Source organism: Prinia subflava (genome assembly GCF_021018805.1).
Source record: "Prinia subflava isolate CZ2003 ecotype Zambia chromosome W unlocalized genomic scaffold, Cam_Psub_1.2 scaffold_32_NEW, whole genome shotgun sequence".
Taxonomy (NCBI): Eukaryota; Metazoa; Chordata; class Aves; order Passeriformes; family Cisticolidae; genus Prinia; species Prinia subflava.
Window position 1 is genome coordinate 1,141,374 of NW_026960609.1, and position 18,606 is coordinate 1,159,979.

Here is an 18,606-nt window from a genome sequence, read left to right on the forward strand (position 1 = left end):
TTTTTAGACAGAATTAACAAGGAGAATGGAGAACTTTCAAGTAAGCCAAATATTTAATGAAGCTGTAATTAATAATTAAGATTCTCTTTCAAAGTATTTATTTTTAATCTTTGGAACAGGAAGCTAGATCACAGGTTTTGCAAAATGTTTCTTTGGTGATGGAGAAGACTGGTATGGATGATAGTACTTTGATTTTATTCTTAAAAAACAGATGGAATTCCCTGTTCTGCGTTGATCACAGAGTGTGGACATGAACAATTATCTTGCAGGACTTGGGACAAAGGGTGAATTACTGAAACTGGTAATCAGTGAAGAGAAGAAAACACCTGTTTGAATATTGTGCCTGTTTTATTCCACATGAAATTTAAATAAGTCACTACTGTGTAATTGAAATAGTGTGTGAAATTGTATAGAGGCATACGATGACTAAAAACTGTCAAGTTAAATACAGTAGCAACAAACCATGTGCTTGAAATCCTTGGCTCAAGAAAGCTCTTAAGCGCAGACTGAAATCCCACTGATTGCAATGCCAAAGCAATGACTTTAGGGGAAAGATTTTTAAATTAGTTCAGTCTTGGCCTGATACTTCCTTTTAAAGTTGTACTGTAAGCGTCCATTTGGCATAGACAGGCCAATGCCCGTACTCTTTTTCTAAAACTTTGGAGTGTTGTCATTCCCATTCCTAAGTTACAATTCAGGAGTCTGTTTTCAAAAGCAGAATCAGAAATAGGGAGGTGTTAGGGGTCTTGGGGAACAGCAGCCCTCTCCAGCTGTAGGAGGTCTCTGTATCTACTGTGTTTTTTCTGAGAGGAGAGTGAGCCCCAATCCTACCTCCCTGGGAGTTTTGCTATGGCACTGCTCCAGACTTGGAGTTTGCAGCATTGCAGGTGTCTAAGCAGGGAAACAGGCTGAAATCCTCTGGGCTCGCATGTCTATGCACTGCATAACGATATGTAACAGCAGTAGTTTCCAGTTGAGGAGTAACTAAAGCATTCCTACTACTGTAACACTAATACTATTACCTAAATCTGCTCTCAATTTTTTCTGTATGAATGATTTCTCTGTGTAAAACATTATGGTAAGGAAGATATTAGAAATGTAGTTGACTTTAGCATGTGTAGCTAAAAACCAGAGCTGGCATATGTTCATGTCCGCTTTCCCAGGTAATCAGTCCCCTTAGAGTTGTAAAATGGGCTCTGTGGCAGTGGTGCTGCAGCTTGCTGTGGGCTCACACTTTTACCTGCAGCCTACTGGACATGTTAGGCTCATGCAGATCTAACACATGGAAGAGACTGAAGGGTTCAGACATAGAAGTAAATTTGAGGTTGTTTCAAATCTAAATAGAAGCTGATATCTGTAATGATTTTTCAGTAGATTCTGAGTTCTCATCTGTACAGAAAACAAAAATCTTCTTTCAAACTCAAACAGAACTCCCTCTGTTTTTTCTTTTTTTTCCTGAAAGCCTTGCCTTTTGGGGGAGAGAAGTACAAGTTGAGTTTCATTTGTGTTCTCAGTGAAACAGACCAGAATGATTACCAGCTCCATCAAAACTGTTTGTGTAAGGACTGTCTACTGAGTCTTGTAGTGGTTCAATATTTCCACTGTTCTTCATCAGTAATTTCTGTCCAGCTTCCTTGGAGGACTAATCCTGTTTACCTGCTGACATTTTTTTAGCAGTATTTCCCATAGAAGGAAATGCCTGATATCTGCAACAACAGATGCATTTTGTTTTGTGGAATGATTCTTAAAAGTCATTGCTATTTTTAGATACTCAACAGTTTTCAGGGCTTGCTGCTGATTTCCTTTCTCTCCTTGCAGTTTGAACATGGCCTGACCTGGGTTTCCACATGTAGTGAGAATGGTCCATCACTATGGTTTGCACTGATCATTCGTTACCTTCTTTTACACTTTCTTGCCTTTTGTGTTCCTCTCTCGTTCCTTCCTTCAAAACAAAGCCCAATTAGTATTGTCTGACTTCACTGCATGGTGTTCTTGTGAGCCCTTTTATATTTATTATTATTATTAGTTCTGAGTCATGTATGTTGCATCTAGCCATGAGCAGAATGATCAACAGCATGTATTCCTTTTTTTTTCTCCCTGCCCCCTCACCATTTTTTTCCCCCTAAGGAAACACATCATGGGGATCTGATCAATTTGTTGTAGGCAGTTTCTGTGTAAGCTTACTGTGAAAAAAGCCTAAATATCATAATGCCCTTTATCCCATATGTCCCTGCTGGCCTGTATTGCCTTTTTGGTTTCACTCACTTTAAAAATGAGAGAACATGATAGGTCAATTTTCATTTTCTCTGATAGTTTCCTCTTGTTGTACTTTCTCTTTCCTGTTTGCTGTGGTGGTTGCAATATAATCTGATCTAGAAAAAATATCTGGGGCAAATATTAGTTCATGTGCTGTATGTTTGTGCATCAAACATATCACTTAGCAACAGGAGCTGCAAATACCTCTACCTAGCCAGCAGAGTTCTGTTTTAATTAGCAACATTTCTGGCCTCATGCATTTGATTGAATAAACTAAACTGCTAATTAAAAGGGTACAATAATGCAATAAACAATTTGACACAAATGCACTGCTTGCTTTGTATGCATCCTTAACATGATTTGGCATGAAGAGAGTCCTAAATTACCTACATTATTTTTGGTATTGGCCTCAACATCGTAGCTCTCAGCCTTCTCACAGAAAAGCCACTGTCAGAGCCATTAGCTACAGCATTTGTTCCTCCATTGGAAAACAGCTTCCCTACACAGTGCTGTAATTCCAGCCTAAAGCCCAAGTCAAACATCTGCCAATCATAACCTGGTTCTGCTGTGAACAGTTCTATGTGACATTTGCCACATCTCCTCAGAACAGTAATCTGTGCCTGGAGCCAGCTCAGCAGCAACTAACAGAGACTGATGGAGCAAAAGCAAGGGCCTTGTCTTTAGGTCTGTTACTTACCAATGCCTTGATACAGATGTTCATGGTACTGCCTGATTAGAGTGTCTTAGCTTGCCTATGAGTTGATTTTTAGCTGGGAGAGAAATGGAGGGGTTTTCCCAGTGGTTTGTATTTGTTCTTCCTCCAAACCAGCAAGGCTGGACTGCAGTGCATACTTAATTTCTGTGAGTTGGTGACAGAGTGGCATTTTAATGTGATCTTTGTATTTATTATTCACTCTATGATTTGACCAGATGTGGTTGTTTCCATGCCCAAAGCATTTTTCCTGTGAGCCATATTAGAGCACATCCGTGTGCTCTGCCTCTGGACCAACCTAGCAGCATGCACTGGATGACCAGTGTCCCCAGAACACATGCCATGTTCTAGTTGTCCCTGGGCACCAAGTGCTGCCCTCAAACTTGTCCTCAAACAATTGATTTTAAAATGCAGTACCTTGCACGGTGGTGGCATTTGAATTTGCTCACTGAGAGCTGCAGGAGCATTTGGACAAGCGCAGGTGTGCAGCGGGTAGCAGAGGTGCTGGTAGGAGCAGCAGACATGGCTGTGACAGTAAGCTACTCTGAGAGATGTCACATGTAAATAAACTGGAGGAATTCATTTGAGCCTTTTAGCAAAAGAGGCATCATCACGAAGGCACACCCCGTATGGCCAGGGTGGGGCTGTTTTTGAGAAGTGATTAAGCCTTATCAAAGCAGCAGCGATAATGTAGGAGAAAGTCTGTGTTCAAGGCGTGGTAACACCACTGTTGGTCTCCTGCCTGCATGTTGATTTCCTGCAAAACCTACTAACAAGGCTTTAAGCTGAAAAGGTTTCTTCTTTTTTTTTCCTATCATTTTCATCTGTTTCTTTCCTTTTGGATATTCTCTCATTAATTTGGGTTTTTTTCTGTTTTTCAGACTTTACTTAAACATTACACTTCCATTGATGTTGTCAAATGTTCTGTATTTTTTATTTTCTTTCTACAAACATCACTGATCTTTTTCTTTCCCTCTCTTTGGAATTCATAAGAAGATCCCATTTATGCACAGAAGAAAGGTATTCAATAAGTTGGAAGGGTTAAGTTTTATTAATTTTCCTAATGCTTAACTACATAATATATATTAGGATACCAGTGAGAGATTTGGGGTTGACTTTTTTAGCAAAAAAGCACTTTTTAGTAAATTTTTCAGCACTGTTTTAAATCTGTTCAATCCTACGTCTCAGAGTATTGTCAGCATTTATAGTCTTTTATTTTCTTGATGTGCTTCTTAATCTGAATGTTGAAATTACATTTCATATAAATCCTTCATATCCAGTTTGCAGATTCTATTTTGATACCAATCTGAAATTCAATAGAACTTGTTAAATTACTGAAGTAAGATTCAAAGCTTTTATTTTACCCCCCAAATAATTTTTACACTTCAATTTTTAACTTTTTTTTTAAGTTTCTTCATTCAAAAAGGGTTTGTTTAGATATGGGAACATCTTTTAAAGATATTTTCTAGCCTAAATGAGTCTATGATTCTAAGAAAGGAAGGTAAAATCTTAAGAGGATATCAGGCAATGTTTGCAAGGGCTAAAATTAACCCTTTTACCTATAGCCAGTTCTCAGGTTTTGACCCATTTACTTTCACATAGGTGTGTGCTTAAGTGTAGCTCAAGTAATTGATCAGGATTTGCAGTAATAGTGAACTTCAAAATATTAAACTAGATACACTTGGAATGTGAGTCTAAGATTTATGTATAAATAGTTAAGAAATCCACATACTGTGAGGTTAGTGATATGCAGTCAAAACTAACAGAGCAATAAAACATTGTGAATATCAGGTGCATTATTTAGAAAATTATGTTAATAAAGCCAGACAGAATAAATAAAATTATTGCTAATATTTACTAAACATATGTCATTTTCACAGATTAGGTACATTAGTAAATTCAGTGGAGACCAAAACCTTTTAGTTATATTTTCTTAGTAACATTTATGTGTATCAATGAGATACAAAATACTCCCTTTGAGCCTGTTGTATTTTATGATTAAGGGTTTGTTTTTTCTGTTCTTATTTTGTATTTAAGTGTAGGACATTATATTTCATTTCAGTCATAAATTATATTTCCAGTTTTCAGTTCTCAAATATTCTAGACTGTAGTCTTAGCTGCTGTTCAATTCTTTGAATATCCTTATAAGATATACTGGAACAGCATGGACTTGTAATAAACAAGTAGGGATTGTGATCTTAGGGGGAAGAAAGGAAGACAAATCATGCTTAAGTGTTTTCAGGATAGGAAAAGCTGAAAACCATGTCTTGTCTATCTTAAGAATACAGTTCTGAGAGATCATAGTAACTGAGGCAGGAATGTACCACCTTCTGTTCCTGGAGAACACAGCTGAATCAATGCTGTTTTATTTAAATTTTTCATTAAGCTGTTAAAAGTATATTACATTAGTTCAGTTACAACTGAATTACAGCTGTTTCTCCCACTCTTTATTGTCTAGAATTAGACATTTATGCCCAAGTGTTCATATATTTTTTATCTTTATATGTTTCAATATTTGCTTTATATTTTTATCTTGATGTGTGGGAGATTTGAAAGACATCATTCTGAGTATCTTTTAAGCAGAAAGCTAACTTTATTCCACACAAAACCAGGACACTATCTTGGTATTACATCATATGAGGTCCCACATTTTCCAATACACCATCACCTTTCCTGTTTTTGGTAGATAAACACACAGATATCATTCCCCTTAATCTGTGGGCTATCCCTAAAAAAGTCAGTTGAGTTCATTAATTGCATGACCTTGAGTTCCTATCATAACAGTTTTTCAGGACAGGAAAGATGGTGTGTGGTGTTGTGAGGTGTTGTTGGATTGTTGCACACTGAAGCCAGTTCTGATTCCATCACCCCTTGTCTAGTTTCATCAAAGTGTATTCTTCACTAATGTTGTCCTCCTCATTTTTGCCCCTTTCTGCTGATTTAGCTTCCCTGATGGGCTCTACAAAATGGATCAATTTACTAGGATTTGAAAACAGAAATTTTCATTTTTGCCCTTGAATTCTGGAGTAACAAAGAAAGAAGCGTTACTGTGGTGTGTAGTGGTGTCTGGACAGGCAGGAGTTGTCAGGCAACATCCACACAAGTCAAGGTTAGCTGTCCTTCAGAAACCTTTAGGAGAAATCTTCGTGCTGTATGTGGTAATGATTGTGATAATTAATGAAACTGAGTATAACAGAACATTTTCTTGGGGATGTGGGGGATCCTTTGTAATAAGTACTGTTTGCTTTTTCCATTCAGGTGGTTCTCTCTTGCATGTACAGATTTTGATGAATATCCAAGTAACAAGTACACCTCAAACTTAGCCTGTAGACTACAGGCTCAACTGTAGTCTGTGTTGCACTATACTTTCTTTTTAAGGCAGAGTTTTTTGTGAGTTCACAAGTTTCAAAGCAATTGTAATTTTGAGCAGGCCATAGCAGTGATTAGAAGTAAGTTGCTCTGTGAAACTTTCTTAGTCACTGCTAGCCAACACAATCCCTACCATTTCATTCTTGTTTCCAGGACTCTGCCCTTAGGCTTTATTAACTCTTAAATAATTTTTAACTAGGAATGAGAAAAATCGTTTTTTCAGTTTTGAGTAAAATTGTGGCTTAGTTTGGCAAACTGTAGCATTAATATGATGTTTCTTGTATTTAGTATTGAGAGTATTTAGTGATGAATTGTTTACAAATCCCTACAACTATTTTTAATGTATTTTCCATAGGGGCAACAGCTGCTGCTCGAAAGGAGGTTATAAGGAACAAGATACGAGCAATAGGAAAAATGGCTAGAGTTTTCTCAGTGTTAAGGTAAGGTTTTATGCTGGTTTAGTTTTTTTTAGTGTTGAAGGATACCTTTGAATGGTTACTTAGAGCACTCAACTTCTAATCAAACAGCAAGTTTGCTATTTTAGTATACCACCCAGCTGAGTTCTATTGCAACCTTTTAGATATTGTTTTACTTATACAATACTGCTATTTATTTTGCCTCTGAATAGTCTTCCTCAGGGCTTTTGCTGAATATAAAACAGACAAACAAAAAACATCGGCAAAAAAATTCCAATTACCATTTTTAAAGACTTTTGTTCACCAGGTGTACTAATTAACTTTTAGCCACTGTGAGGCAAGCGTTAAATGTGGGGAAAGGGTATGTTATACATCACCTCTCATTAAAAAAGAAGTCAGCTGTCACGCTTTGTCACCCACAGATGTTGCTACAGCCATGAGTAAAGATGACTAAAAACAAAAACTTTAGGGTCATTTCTAGGTAGAAATCCAGGAAATGGTTGTGCAGGCAACAGCAGCTTGTTCCTTTGGGCTGCACTCCCCCAAACACATGAACATGAGTAACTAATTGCTACCCAGTGTTTAGAACTCTCCATTTGATGTCTCTGAGCAGAAGAGGAAACATGCTGTACTGTGCTGAAGTCATATAGAAAATACAGTTCTCCCTCCCTTTCAGCAGAGTGATTTTTTCCTCAGGTATGTTGGTCTGCTGTAGTCAGTTGATGCCTATTATGCTTAGTGAAAAATCAAGAGCGTTCTAAAACATTTACTGTTATGATTACATGATTGATGTAAAAAGAATAAATAAAATAGTTACTTGAAGAATGTACTTTTTAATTTCATTAGAAACTGTCCAACTTGCTTGCTTTGAATGCAGCATGCCAGCAGTGGGCAGGTTCTCTGTAGAGCTTTGCATTGGCACAGCAGCTTACCCATGCCTTGCAGATTGCAGCAGCATAGCTTTAAATAGCAAACTGAGAGGTCTTTGTACCTGGGGTTCCCAAAGTGTTACAAGTGACTTACTGGTGATGCATGAGCTACTTCAAAGGTGGTGCCCATAAAAAAAAAGGTTGGCATCTTGCCTTTTCCCTAAACAATATGGGGGAGCAATCAAATGTTTCTACCTCTTCCTCTGCACCAAGTCTGGCAGAGAGCCTGGAGGTGGCTGCTACCACCTTCATAAAACAGCATAACTATTTTTCTCTAATGATAGTTGAGCAAACAAAGTTTGGGAAACTTGGCTTTCTCCCATAGCTTTGAACCACAGCTTCTGGACTGACTGTATTCCGTTGTGAACCACCTTTTAAATATAGGATTTATTCACAAGAATTGTGAACTTTAATAAGCAAAAGGATCTGAAATTGGATGATCAGCTGATATATTTGGAGGTTTACAACTCACAGATGATTAACATCAGCCACGTGTCAGACTTTTTCAAAGGGATCTGTAGGGCTGAAGCTTTTCAATGGTTTCAAGGATGGAAGAGGGATACAGAATAATTCCTGCACGTGTTCTGTCTACAATGATATGCATAAGCCTTATATCTTAAGTCTACCCCAGCCAAAACCAGCATAGCCTTTTACAGCTCTTGATTATTGATGGTCCTGAAAGCTTTGCAGGAAAGACTGAAGATGAAGAGTAGGATTGTTCTCCCTTAGCTTTAACCAGCAAATACAGCACATCCTCACTGTGATCCAAGGCATATTCAGCAAATAAACAGGTACCTGCAATGCATGGTTTTGGTGACCAGTCTTCCACGGGGATGAGTGACATTTCATCACAGCCATCCCTGGGAATACCCGTTCTCTTTTTTTCTGAGGAAAGCTAATTCTCCTCAGCTAGGTGGCAGGCTGCTAGACAGCAAAAATTTCACAAGGTAATCTTGCAAACACTATTCCTATAGAAAAGCTTGGGATATTTTTTCTGTCTTGTTAGTATAATCCATGTGAGACACAAGTGTGAGGTAATTGTGTGTAACCCTAAGAAGACTGCAGAGGTGCCATCATCTATCATCTATCTATATACCAACCTGTTCTGGAAACCTTTGAAGTTCCTGTTTGAGTCATTGTGTTTCATGAAGTTTATTTCACTAATTCTTGAAAAGTTTTCTGAATGATTAGCACCTAGTCTGACCAACTGCAAAGGACTTAGTTGTCTCTTCTTTGGGCTGGATTGGTCCCTTTCCTCGAAGATGTAACTTGAATGTAAAGCTGAAATAATTTCAGCCCTTTTAGTGTAAAAATTAGATATCAAAATAGCATTGTATTGAGTTTCAAACATTATAAATGAGCTTTGATGAATGTAGATATTGTAGAAAGATTGGCTTTAGCTAAATGGAAGACTTCATGATTCCTTGTCATTGCCTCTCTCCCACTTTGTTTCTCAAATCTGACTTCTTTTAGTATATTTAGACTGGAGAGAGGCAAATAAAATACTTAATCAGTCTATTATCCGTTTTTGAAATAGAAATAAATGACATCAAATAGTAATTAAGGAACACTGAGGGCTAAAACATCTCAATATTTGTGACACACATCTTTCTTGTGCATATGCAGTTTAAAGATAATAAAAATACAGTTGGTAAACTTACTCCATGAGGGTGAAGCTAAAAGTACCATTGCAGTTTAATTAAAAAAAAAATAAAAAGATATGTAGTGCACTGAATAATTGAGAGAAAGCAAAAGCTCTGCTGTGTAACTGTTGATGATAAAATACTGTGTTAATTCTGAAAATATTTTGCTCTTGCATTAATTCTAATTGTTTGGGAAACTTGCAAGCAAATTGGTCGCAATTTGATTTTGACTATTACATAAGGAAAAGTGAGTGCAAGCAGAATTATTTTCAAACTAAAAACAGAACTTGAAGACTATATGTAGTAGGTAAACAAGAGTTGTTTAAAATGCGTGAGTCATTCAGGGCATGTAGGTCCAAAGAAAATTGTAAGTAGCAGAATTGCTGAGAGACAGTTTTTATAGACAAAACCACATTATCCTCAAGTGAATGTGGAACTAAATTCTGTTTTTGTATTTGCTTCCTCCAGCTTAATGTGATTATATACTTCAAACTAAAGCACTTCAAAATAGGTTTCTCTTAAGGAATTGGGGTCAATTTTACTGCTGGGAAAGTATGTCATCACAGGCAGCATTACAGTCCTTGTAGAAAGCTTTACTTAAAGGCTTCTCTGGATAGAGCTGTTGTATTCCTCTTGCCATGTATTTAAAAATTCTATGTATTTGGAGACCAGCAACACATTTCAGTTTCCTAAAACAATTTTCTTGAATCCATATTATTTTTAGCATACAAAAGTATTAAGGACAGTACTAGCAAGGATAGAAGTGCTCATTAATTTTAATGAGCTTTTAGCTGCCTTTCTTTAAGTGGCTGGTGATCATCAATAAATAATGCACCTGCCTGCTAGTGTAGGCAAGAGCAAACTAACAGTTTAAGTTGATTTTTGTCCACACAGTGTAAAATGCCTAAATGCATTGTTGGCAATACCTGATCCTTCTGGTCCTCCTCCTCTCAGATTTGGGTTTACAGACCTATTGTTCCATAGGTGTAGATTATAGTGTTAACTACAGTATGAGTTGCATATGGTGTGATGCAAAGGTTAACCATGTACACAGCAGTGAAGGAGACTTTACTGGTGCTGATGTTATTACCAAATTCAATCTATTTTGACAAGGAGATTGGACATGACAAAATCATTGCAGGGCATATGTAGCTTAAGATGTCTAAAGCATATCCCATGTTTAAAAAAGATACTTTTGGTGGTTTTATTTTTCATTTCTTTTTTAACTTTTGCAGAGAAGAGAGTGAGAGTGTGCTGACACTGAAAGGTTTGACTCCAACAGGAATGCTACCCAGTGGTGTGCTCTCTGGAGGAAAACAAACACTGCAAAGTGGTAAGCCTGTTTGCCTGTGTGTCTTGTCCTGTGTAAAAAAACAATTGGTTTTCAAATGCAGAACCTAAGAAAAGTAACCACAGCTGTCTCAGAAAAAAAAAACAAGCAATTTGTTGTGCCGGAGCATTTTTGAGCAGTTCACATAAGGCCACTTCTCAGGACTTACTATATACCATCAATTTTCAGAGAAAAGGGGAGAGGAGGAGCCCCTGAAAATCAACTGTTCAGAATGGTAGCACAGGATTGTATGTGAAGTACACTCTGTCCACAGTTTGGAGCATCTTTTGGGTTTTTTTTTTTTTAAGAGCAGCCCTTGATACATGGAGTACTGAAGGTTCAGCTTAGCTAATGACGCTCAAACTCTTATTTTATCTGATTTTTTCTTCCTCATAGAGAGCCACCAATGCAAAATAGCTCTAGAATTAAACTTGCTCTCCTAGAAATTCTAGGTCACAACATGAGAACAATTCCACTCTGATTTAAGCCCAAGTGAAGGGAGGCTCTTACAAACACCGTGTTTGCCTTGTACACAAACACAATACAGATTATCAGTTTTATACCAAGTGCTTCTTATTACAAGAAATTTGTAAGTCTATAGTAGGTCTGCCTTTGTTTCTTTTTGGAATAAGGAGTGCGAAGTGTTTAATTTATTACTAGAAGCTCTCCTTTTTTTTTTTCCGTGTGTACTGCTGTAAAGTATATTGCAGGCAAACATAAAGGTCTCTCATTTATTGAGGTTCTGTTGGCAGTAGATGTAAGAAATAGAAATGCTTTATAACCTTGACACAGTCTCAGCCTCTTGTTTTCCTGTTTCCTTCCTGGAGCATTCTTTCTCTGTATTTTTCCCTTTACTGTCTCTTTTATCTAGAAGATTCAGGTATACGATGGTAAACCTCATTTCTCCCTTTTCCCCTTCTCTTTTTTTCTTGTCGATGACTTGTGTGTTATGGACATAGTAACGTTCTGCTTTGAAAATGCTGCAATATGATTTCACAGGAGGCCTTTCTTAATGGCTTTGTGGTCTTCACCTAGGCTTTTCTCCACATAGTTGCTTTACATTTGTCAGAAAATTTGGTCCAAGGAAACTGCTGTTGTTGTCCTGGCAAAATATTAAGAATAGAAATGAATTTGAGAAAATTGCCAAATGTTTTTGTTACAAGGGCTAAAAGGAAAATCTCATACTGCAGTATTCTGGCTCAGTAAAACATTACTATACACGAGCTTCTGCATTAGTTAACACATAGTACCCCATTCGCCAAATACTCTGAAGTTCATATAGTTTCTGTTAAGCACACATATGTATTAACAGAAAATATGAGTAGTATGTTCTGTTGTGGAAGTATACATTTTAGTCATCATTTTTTCTAATGTTTCAGTGCTGGTTTGGAGCTGGTTATTTATTTTAATTTCTCATCCTGGTTATCATGTTTCCTTTTCTTTTAAGTTTGCATTTGTTTTGTTCCTTTTTTTTTGGCCATCTCTCTTGCTCTGCTGCTTGAGATGCATAGGCTTACCTTGGTGCATGAGGGTTAAATCCTCTCATTTCCCCATGCAGCAAGATAATAGTATAGATATTTTAGAATATATCTTAATCCATATTTAACATTCTAAATGGGAAAAAAAAAAAGCTTGGGTTTTATGTGGGAGAAAACAAGACAAAAAAGAAGAGAGGACTTCCTAAAAATTTGACTTCTTGAGCTATTCTCTAAACCAGAGAAATTCTTGAAAATCAAAATTTCTTTTAAAATATTTGCTGTATTGGATTATGTTTAATGATTTGCATCAGCTTCTAAATCTCTGACTGTAAAAAAAAATGCATACCAAAGCTGATGGGTAAAATTCAAATGAAAGTATGTGTTTAAGAACAATTAATGGTTTCACAACAGTGGCAACAAGGTATTCATAATATTGCAGCAATCTCCCGGTTACAAGCTCTACTCGCTCTAACCAGGCTTTGCAGCTTTGGAGGTCCAACAGTCAATATTACATCTACATCCATTGATTTAAATAAAATATGAGCAAAATGTTGTTTTTCAGAGACTGGGTTGACAAAAATAGTTTACAGATGGAGCAGACTGGGCAAGGTTGCAAGCAAAGGCAAAGCTTTCTGAGCATCCCATGCTGTGGGGACGTTTCTTTTAGTCAGGAGAGAGAAAAAAATAATTCTGTCAAGTTGTATATAGCATTTCTTTGCCTTGTACTGGCATCAGTACTTTTTAGGCTGATGTTGTAAGTTGTATGAATTTCGTGCAATGGCTTTATGCCATTTTTTGTTCTCTTTTGACAGGGCAAATCAAACTGCACTTACTGAGAGCTGGGACAATTATATAATGACCTTTTCAGGTCAGATGTGCAATCTGGAAGACATTCACATTTTGTAGTTCTTTTGAGTCAAAAGAAAACTTGTTAAATGTGTCTTTAAAAACTTTTATTTTGTGAGTCTTCTCCTTTAAAACAAACTCTATTTTAATTCAATCTGCAAATTATTGTTTTTGTTTAAACATTTCTTTGTGTGTCTGTTTTGCCAAAATCCAGCACTTACAGTAACATTAGTGTTTTAGTTCCTTTGCTATTCACTGACTTGTTCTTAGAGTTGAAATCCTCTGCTCATTTTTTCTCATTCGTTTTGCTACCCCTTTCTTCTCTTCAGCTACTGTTGAGGCTATTGAGGCTGATGAAGGTAAATTGGCCAGTCCCCTTTCTGTTGGTGCCACAACAGATAAGGGCTCTGCTGGGTGTATTAATTTTGCTGTAGCTTGTACAGATTGTGTGGGTGTTGGGCTAACAATTTTGGCTCGGTATTAACCAAAATGTAATTGCTTTAAAGGGGAAAGTGTTTTTTGGTTTTTCTTTCTGTTGCTGCTGTTGAGGTTTTTCTCTTTCTGTAAGTTACAAACACATTGGAATCACTGTATGTTGAACTAAGCACTGAGTAATGCCACAGGAGGAGATCAGGGAACTTGGATTTCATGGGACATAACTTGGCAGCAGCTCGTAAATGTTTTGTGACACATAGCTCAAAAGCTGTGTGCTGGAGGCTGGCTCAAACTATCCTCAGCAATTTCTGGTCAAGGAAAACACTTAGATCTTTATATATTCTCTCCTTTTGTTATTGTTTCTTTTCCCCTTTTTCTTTATTTATGCTTCAGTTTGTTTCCTTTCTTTTAGGTCACTAATAAAAAAAAATATTGGTCTTTTGTTATAGTACAGCATGTTTCTGTTTCCCTTTAAAAGTAAAGCAACATGAGACATTTGTCTGCAAGATATCTGCTTCTTTTGGTAGTGGCAGTTTACACACTGGATATTTACATTAGAGCAACCATTAACGCAGGCACCATTTTAGCTGCATGTAAAGTGACTGGCTGCCTTAGAAGATTTCTGAACATTCAGTATTGAAAACTGGTGTTTTGTTGACAGACCTCTAATTTAACCCTTAACAATTTTTAACACTTCAGTTAAAATCTAAGTACCCATGTATTGCAATGCAGATGTACAATATTTGTTCAGTATTATAAAGTTTTGGAAGAAGAATTTTCAGAATTCCCCTTTAAAACAAAATTCTTCAGTTGTATTTTGTTCTTGCCCCTCAAATTTTCTGTGGGTATTTTTTTTTTGTTATTAAAAAAAAATCTGGTTATTGTTGTCCTTTGGTAAGATGTGCCCTTTTGGCCAGTTGAATTTGTTTTTGAATTTTGTAAAGCAGTGAATAAAATTACAGAACAAACAAGTAAGAGAAAATACAACTGCTTTCTAAATAGCAGTGAGTAAGCTGCTATTTATGTTGGAATTATCTATTCCTATCGGCAATCTCTAATCTTCAGTGTGCATTCTTGTTGACAGTTTGGCTGTTTTCTGTGATTTTCTGTGACTATGTGTTGTGTTTTAGTAGACTCTCAATGTAACCTGCTAATATTTGTTGTCTGACCAGCAACTACAGCAGAGCACCTTCCTTAGTGTTACAGACAATGATGTGTCTCCTGGAAATACAATTCCTTCACATGCCCCCGTGCCAGCAATATGCACCCCTCAAGTTAATTCTTGATTTGCCATCCTTGCTAGTTAGACACCATCACCATAGTCACAACTACTGCTCTACACAGGTGAAGCTTCTGATTGAGAAGTTTCACCCTTTACCAGTTGTCCTTCAGGGCCCCATAACACCAACTGAGCTGTGCTGCTGGCAAGCTCCAGGACATGGCAACTGCTTCAGCTTCAATGCAGCCATCCATTCAACTATTGCTTTAAGGGATTGGCATGGGTGCTTGTTAGATATCTTCATTTTGTGGTAGAAGGTAAAAAAAAAAAAGCCAACACGAAAGGCAAACCTTAAGAAAACTCACTGTATGACCTGTTCTGTTTTCACTTCTCCGTCCCTGCTCACTTGACTAATCACCATTATGTAGTTGTTTTTCTGAGTTGAAATTTAATACATGTTAAAAATCATGCAATTCACAAAGTTCCAATGAAACATTTGTGAAACTCACTGAAGAACTAAATCCTGAAGCAAACATGATCTATCAGTTTTCTCAGGAAAGGTTGGCACAACCAGTATGAAAATGCCTTTTCTTGCTCCCCACTAAATACAAGGAGTGGTAGCTTGGTACCAGGGATGTTCTGCAGTTTGGGGTGTGTTAGCTTTTTTTTTTTAACAGAAGTTACCAGCTTGTCCAGAATCAGGACTGCATATTGGAAGGAGAGTACTTGGGGGTAAGGAGAAGAGAAAAGGGGAGAAGGAATACTGAATTCAATCTCTGAAACTCCCCCCACCGTTTTCTCCCCAGAGAGTTTGCAGTTTCCTGGTACTAACGCACCATTTCTGCTCTATGGTGTGTTATGATAGAGGCCTAGCAGAAATTCCATTTCTGGAAGTGCAATGCATTTGATTTAATACAGATAAGAGAAAAAACACACAGAAGGCTGTGACAAATTATCTACAGGGCTGTGACCTGATGTTTGCCTACAGTGCTTTTTTTCTCTTTTGCTTTAAATCTAAAGATTTTCAACACTTCAGTTAGAGAGAGAATAAAATGAAATAAAAATCAGTCTGTGAATACATTCCTCAGCCAGTGGCTTCCTTCTGAGGTTGGTGTGGCCTCACTAATGTTACTGCTAAAAGGCAGATCAAAACTCCTCAGGATCAGTTGGAACTTTGGTCCTTTGTCACTGTGTTTCCTAAGCTAAACTGTATAGCTGTCCCAAAATGGCAATGTCCCTGAGCCATGTTGCACAGTGTTCCTGCCGTTTGACTCAAGCTGCTTTCTAGAAGTCCAGGGTTGTATCAGGGAGGATAATTGCCCCAAGCAATCAACAAGCAGCTCACCTGTGTTGAGAACAGAAGGCAACTTGTTGTAGGGTCACCCCAGATCTTCCCTAGCTTTAATCTATATCCCACAAAGTGGCCTCACCATGTCATCACCATCTGGAAGTAGCCAGCACTTTTTGCATGATCTTTGAAGCTCAGGTGGGGATTTTGCCTGATGAAGGGTGTTAGGGCAAGGCACGGTGTCCTTAAGGCTGGAAGTGATGACAGCAAATGCCAACTCACCAGCTCATGGCTGTGCCCTCAGCTTGGTTCCAAAGTGCAAACTGTAGTTTCATGTCAGTGTCTTGGTGTTCTAAGCTGAACCCCAGTGGACAACAAAATACTGGAAGTTGATCATGTTGAAAAAATGGTTGTGTTGGGAGGGATGGTGGTGGTGAGCCTTCAGCTCTTTCTGAGTGTGGTAAGGAGTTGATGGTGGTGTCAGATCTTCTCATTGCCACCTTCCCAAAGAAGGACTCTCGCACTTGTTGCTAAGATGGGGGAAAGCTGCTGAGTTTTATCTTGCTAATTTTATTTTTCAATAATCCTTTATTTAGCTATCAAAGGATTTTCACCCCAGCATAAGATCACTAGTTTTGAAGAGGCCAAAGGCTTAGATCGAATTAATGAGCGAATGCCTCCACGCAGAGACGTGCCATCTGATGCCAACCTGAACTCCATCAACAAGGCAATCTCCACAGAGACTAATGGCATGGACAGCAATGGCAGTAATAGCAGCAATATCCAGTGACCACTGTCTGGGAGGGGGGTTGAGCTGCAGGGCACAATGGGGTTGCTACACGTCAGCAGTGGGATGTTCTTGCCTCTGATAATAGCTTACTTGCTCTGGGGGCCAGGTATTGGATTCAGTTTACAAAAATCATCAACAAAGAGATCGTCAACTTTAATTTGGTGGGAGGGCGGGTGGGGGAGAGACACCTCCTTTGGATATGCCTTTAAATGCTTGTAGAAAAATAAAAACTCATGGTGGTATATATTGCAAAGTTAGGGGAGTGAACATGTTTTCCTACTACATTGGGAACATCTAGCTATGTTACTGCAAGGCCTTTTATTATGTTACCGGACGTGAAAACTTTGTTTAATTTCTTACTAACTATTGTACGTTTACAGTTGCAGCACTCAGCATCTACAACATCAAAACGTTTTTAACAAAATGTACAAACTAAATAAGGACTATTTATTGATAATGTTTTGCTACTCTTGTCAGACAATGGCTATGAAATAAATTAGGCACTCTTTAAAAATATAGAGAAAAAAGAAAAAAAAAAAGTTGGAAATTTGTTTAAAATGCCAAAAAAAAAAAAACCCACGAGAGAGAGAGTGAGAGCGAGTGAGAGCGACAGTTTAATTTTGTACAGATTATGCTTACCTCAGGTTTCTTTAGTGTGCTTCAATGCCCTTCTTTAAATATAACACCTTACTAATGTGGCAGCAATTATCTTTTTTTTTGTTAAAAAAACAACTGGAATAATAACATGTATGTTTTTTTGCTGTTTATATTTAGGAGAGTTTGGTTTGGGAGGTTTTCTGGTTTTTTTTTTGGTAAAACAAGTCTTGGTTGTGGCTTGCTGAATTTAAATATTTATGAATGGTGCATTTTTAAGTATAGTGAACAAGACACCATATTAAGTGCAGTGAAAAGCATCTATATTCTGTAAAAATCTGCCTATGCATGTTTTTTAAGAAAAAATGGCTGTATAGGCCTGTATGGGACTGTAATGCGCTTAGTGGTCTGACTTATACTGGAAATGTATGTATACTGGCATACTTTATATTCTCTAAAAAGAAAATGCTTAATGCCTTTGAAATTTTGTAATCAAAAAAAAGCTTTGAAAAATCTTAGGGGGAGAGTATTCCTAAAGTTTTTAACATAAGCTTGTCAGTGCACATATAGATGGATAGCATGTTTAGAAAACCTTGTGAAATTTAAATAAGTTTGTAGTTACATGTGAAATTCTAAATGCATGATAACTGTTAATGTCATAATGGTTTAGTCATTTTGTTCTGTTTTGTCACGTGCCACAAAATCTGTAATTTTTTCACTTTTTTTCCCTTTGTATATCAGTTACGGGTTTCAACTGGTTCATTCTAAAAAAGAAAAGGAAACAAAACAAACAGTCCATTGATATTTTTTAACAATTGTATAAGTGCCCAAGTAATTCACTACAGCCTACAGCCTTGCCTTTGTAATTTGACTTTGAAATGTTGGCAATCAAAGCATGCACTTGTAACAATGAAAGAAGCATTTTATATTACTACTCAATAAAAATGTGCATGAACTTAAGCATTCATCCCTTTCTTGCTGTCTCAGTGGCAGAAGCGTGCAGGCACCACGTGTGTGTGTGTTTTTTGGTCTCTTGCTTTGGACAGGAGAAGACCACTGGTGTAAGAGATGAGTGACTTGTTTCACAATTCAAGGTTAGTTCTTTACTAAAAAACAAACCTGTGTATTCCCCAGCTGTTCTAGGTTACAGAATATATGCAGACTTCCCCCAAGGTCTGGTTAGGTTTTCACTAAACTGAGTAGGATATACCACACAAGTAGAGTGCACAAGAAAACAGGCCCTCTGTGTGCTTTCCCCTTATCTGGAGTGTTTGAAAAGGTCAATGAATATCATTTACAGT

The 18,606-nt window shown here is 37.4% G+C and overlaps 1 protein-coding gene across 1 annotated transcript in view; it reads left to right on the forward strand.

Moving 5' to 3' along the window:
* Positions 1-18,265, forward strand: part of LOC134565063 (protein phosphatase 3 catalytic subunit alpha-like) — a 223,718-nt gene extending 205,453 nt beyond the window's left edge. Inside the window, exons 11-13 of the mRNA XM_063424439.1 lie at positions 6,693-6,777; positions 10,561-10,658; positions 16,518-18,265. Of these exons, the coding sequence (XP_063280509.1) occupies positions 6,693-6,777; positions 10,561-10,658; positions 16,518-16,711 (377 nt within the window). The 3' untranslated portion in view covers positions 16,712-18,265. The remainder of the gene's footprint in view (positions 1-6,692; positions 6,778-10,560; positions 10,659-16,517) is intronic.
* Positions 18,266-18,606: the final 341 nt, after the last annotated feature.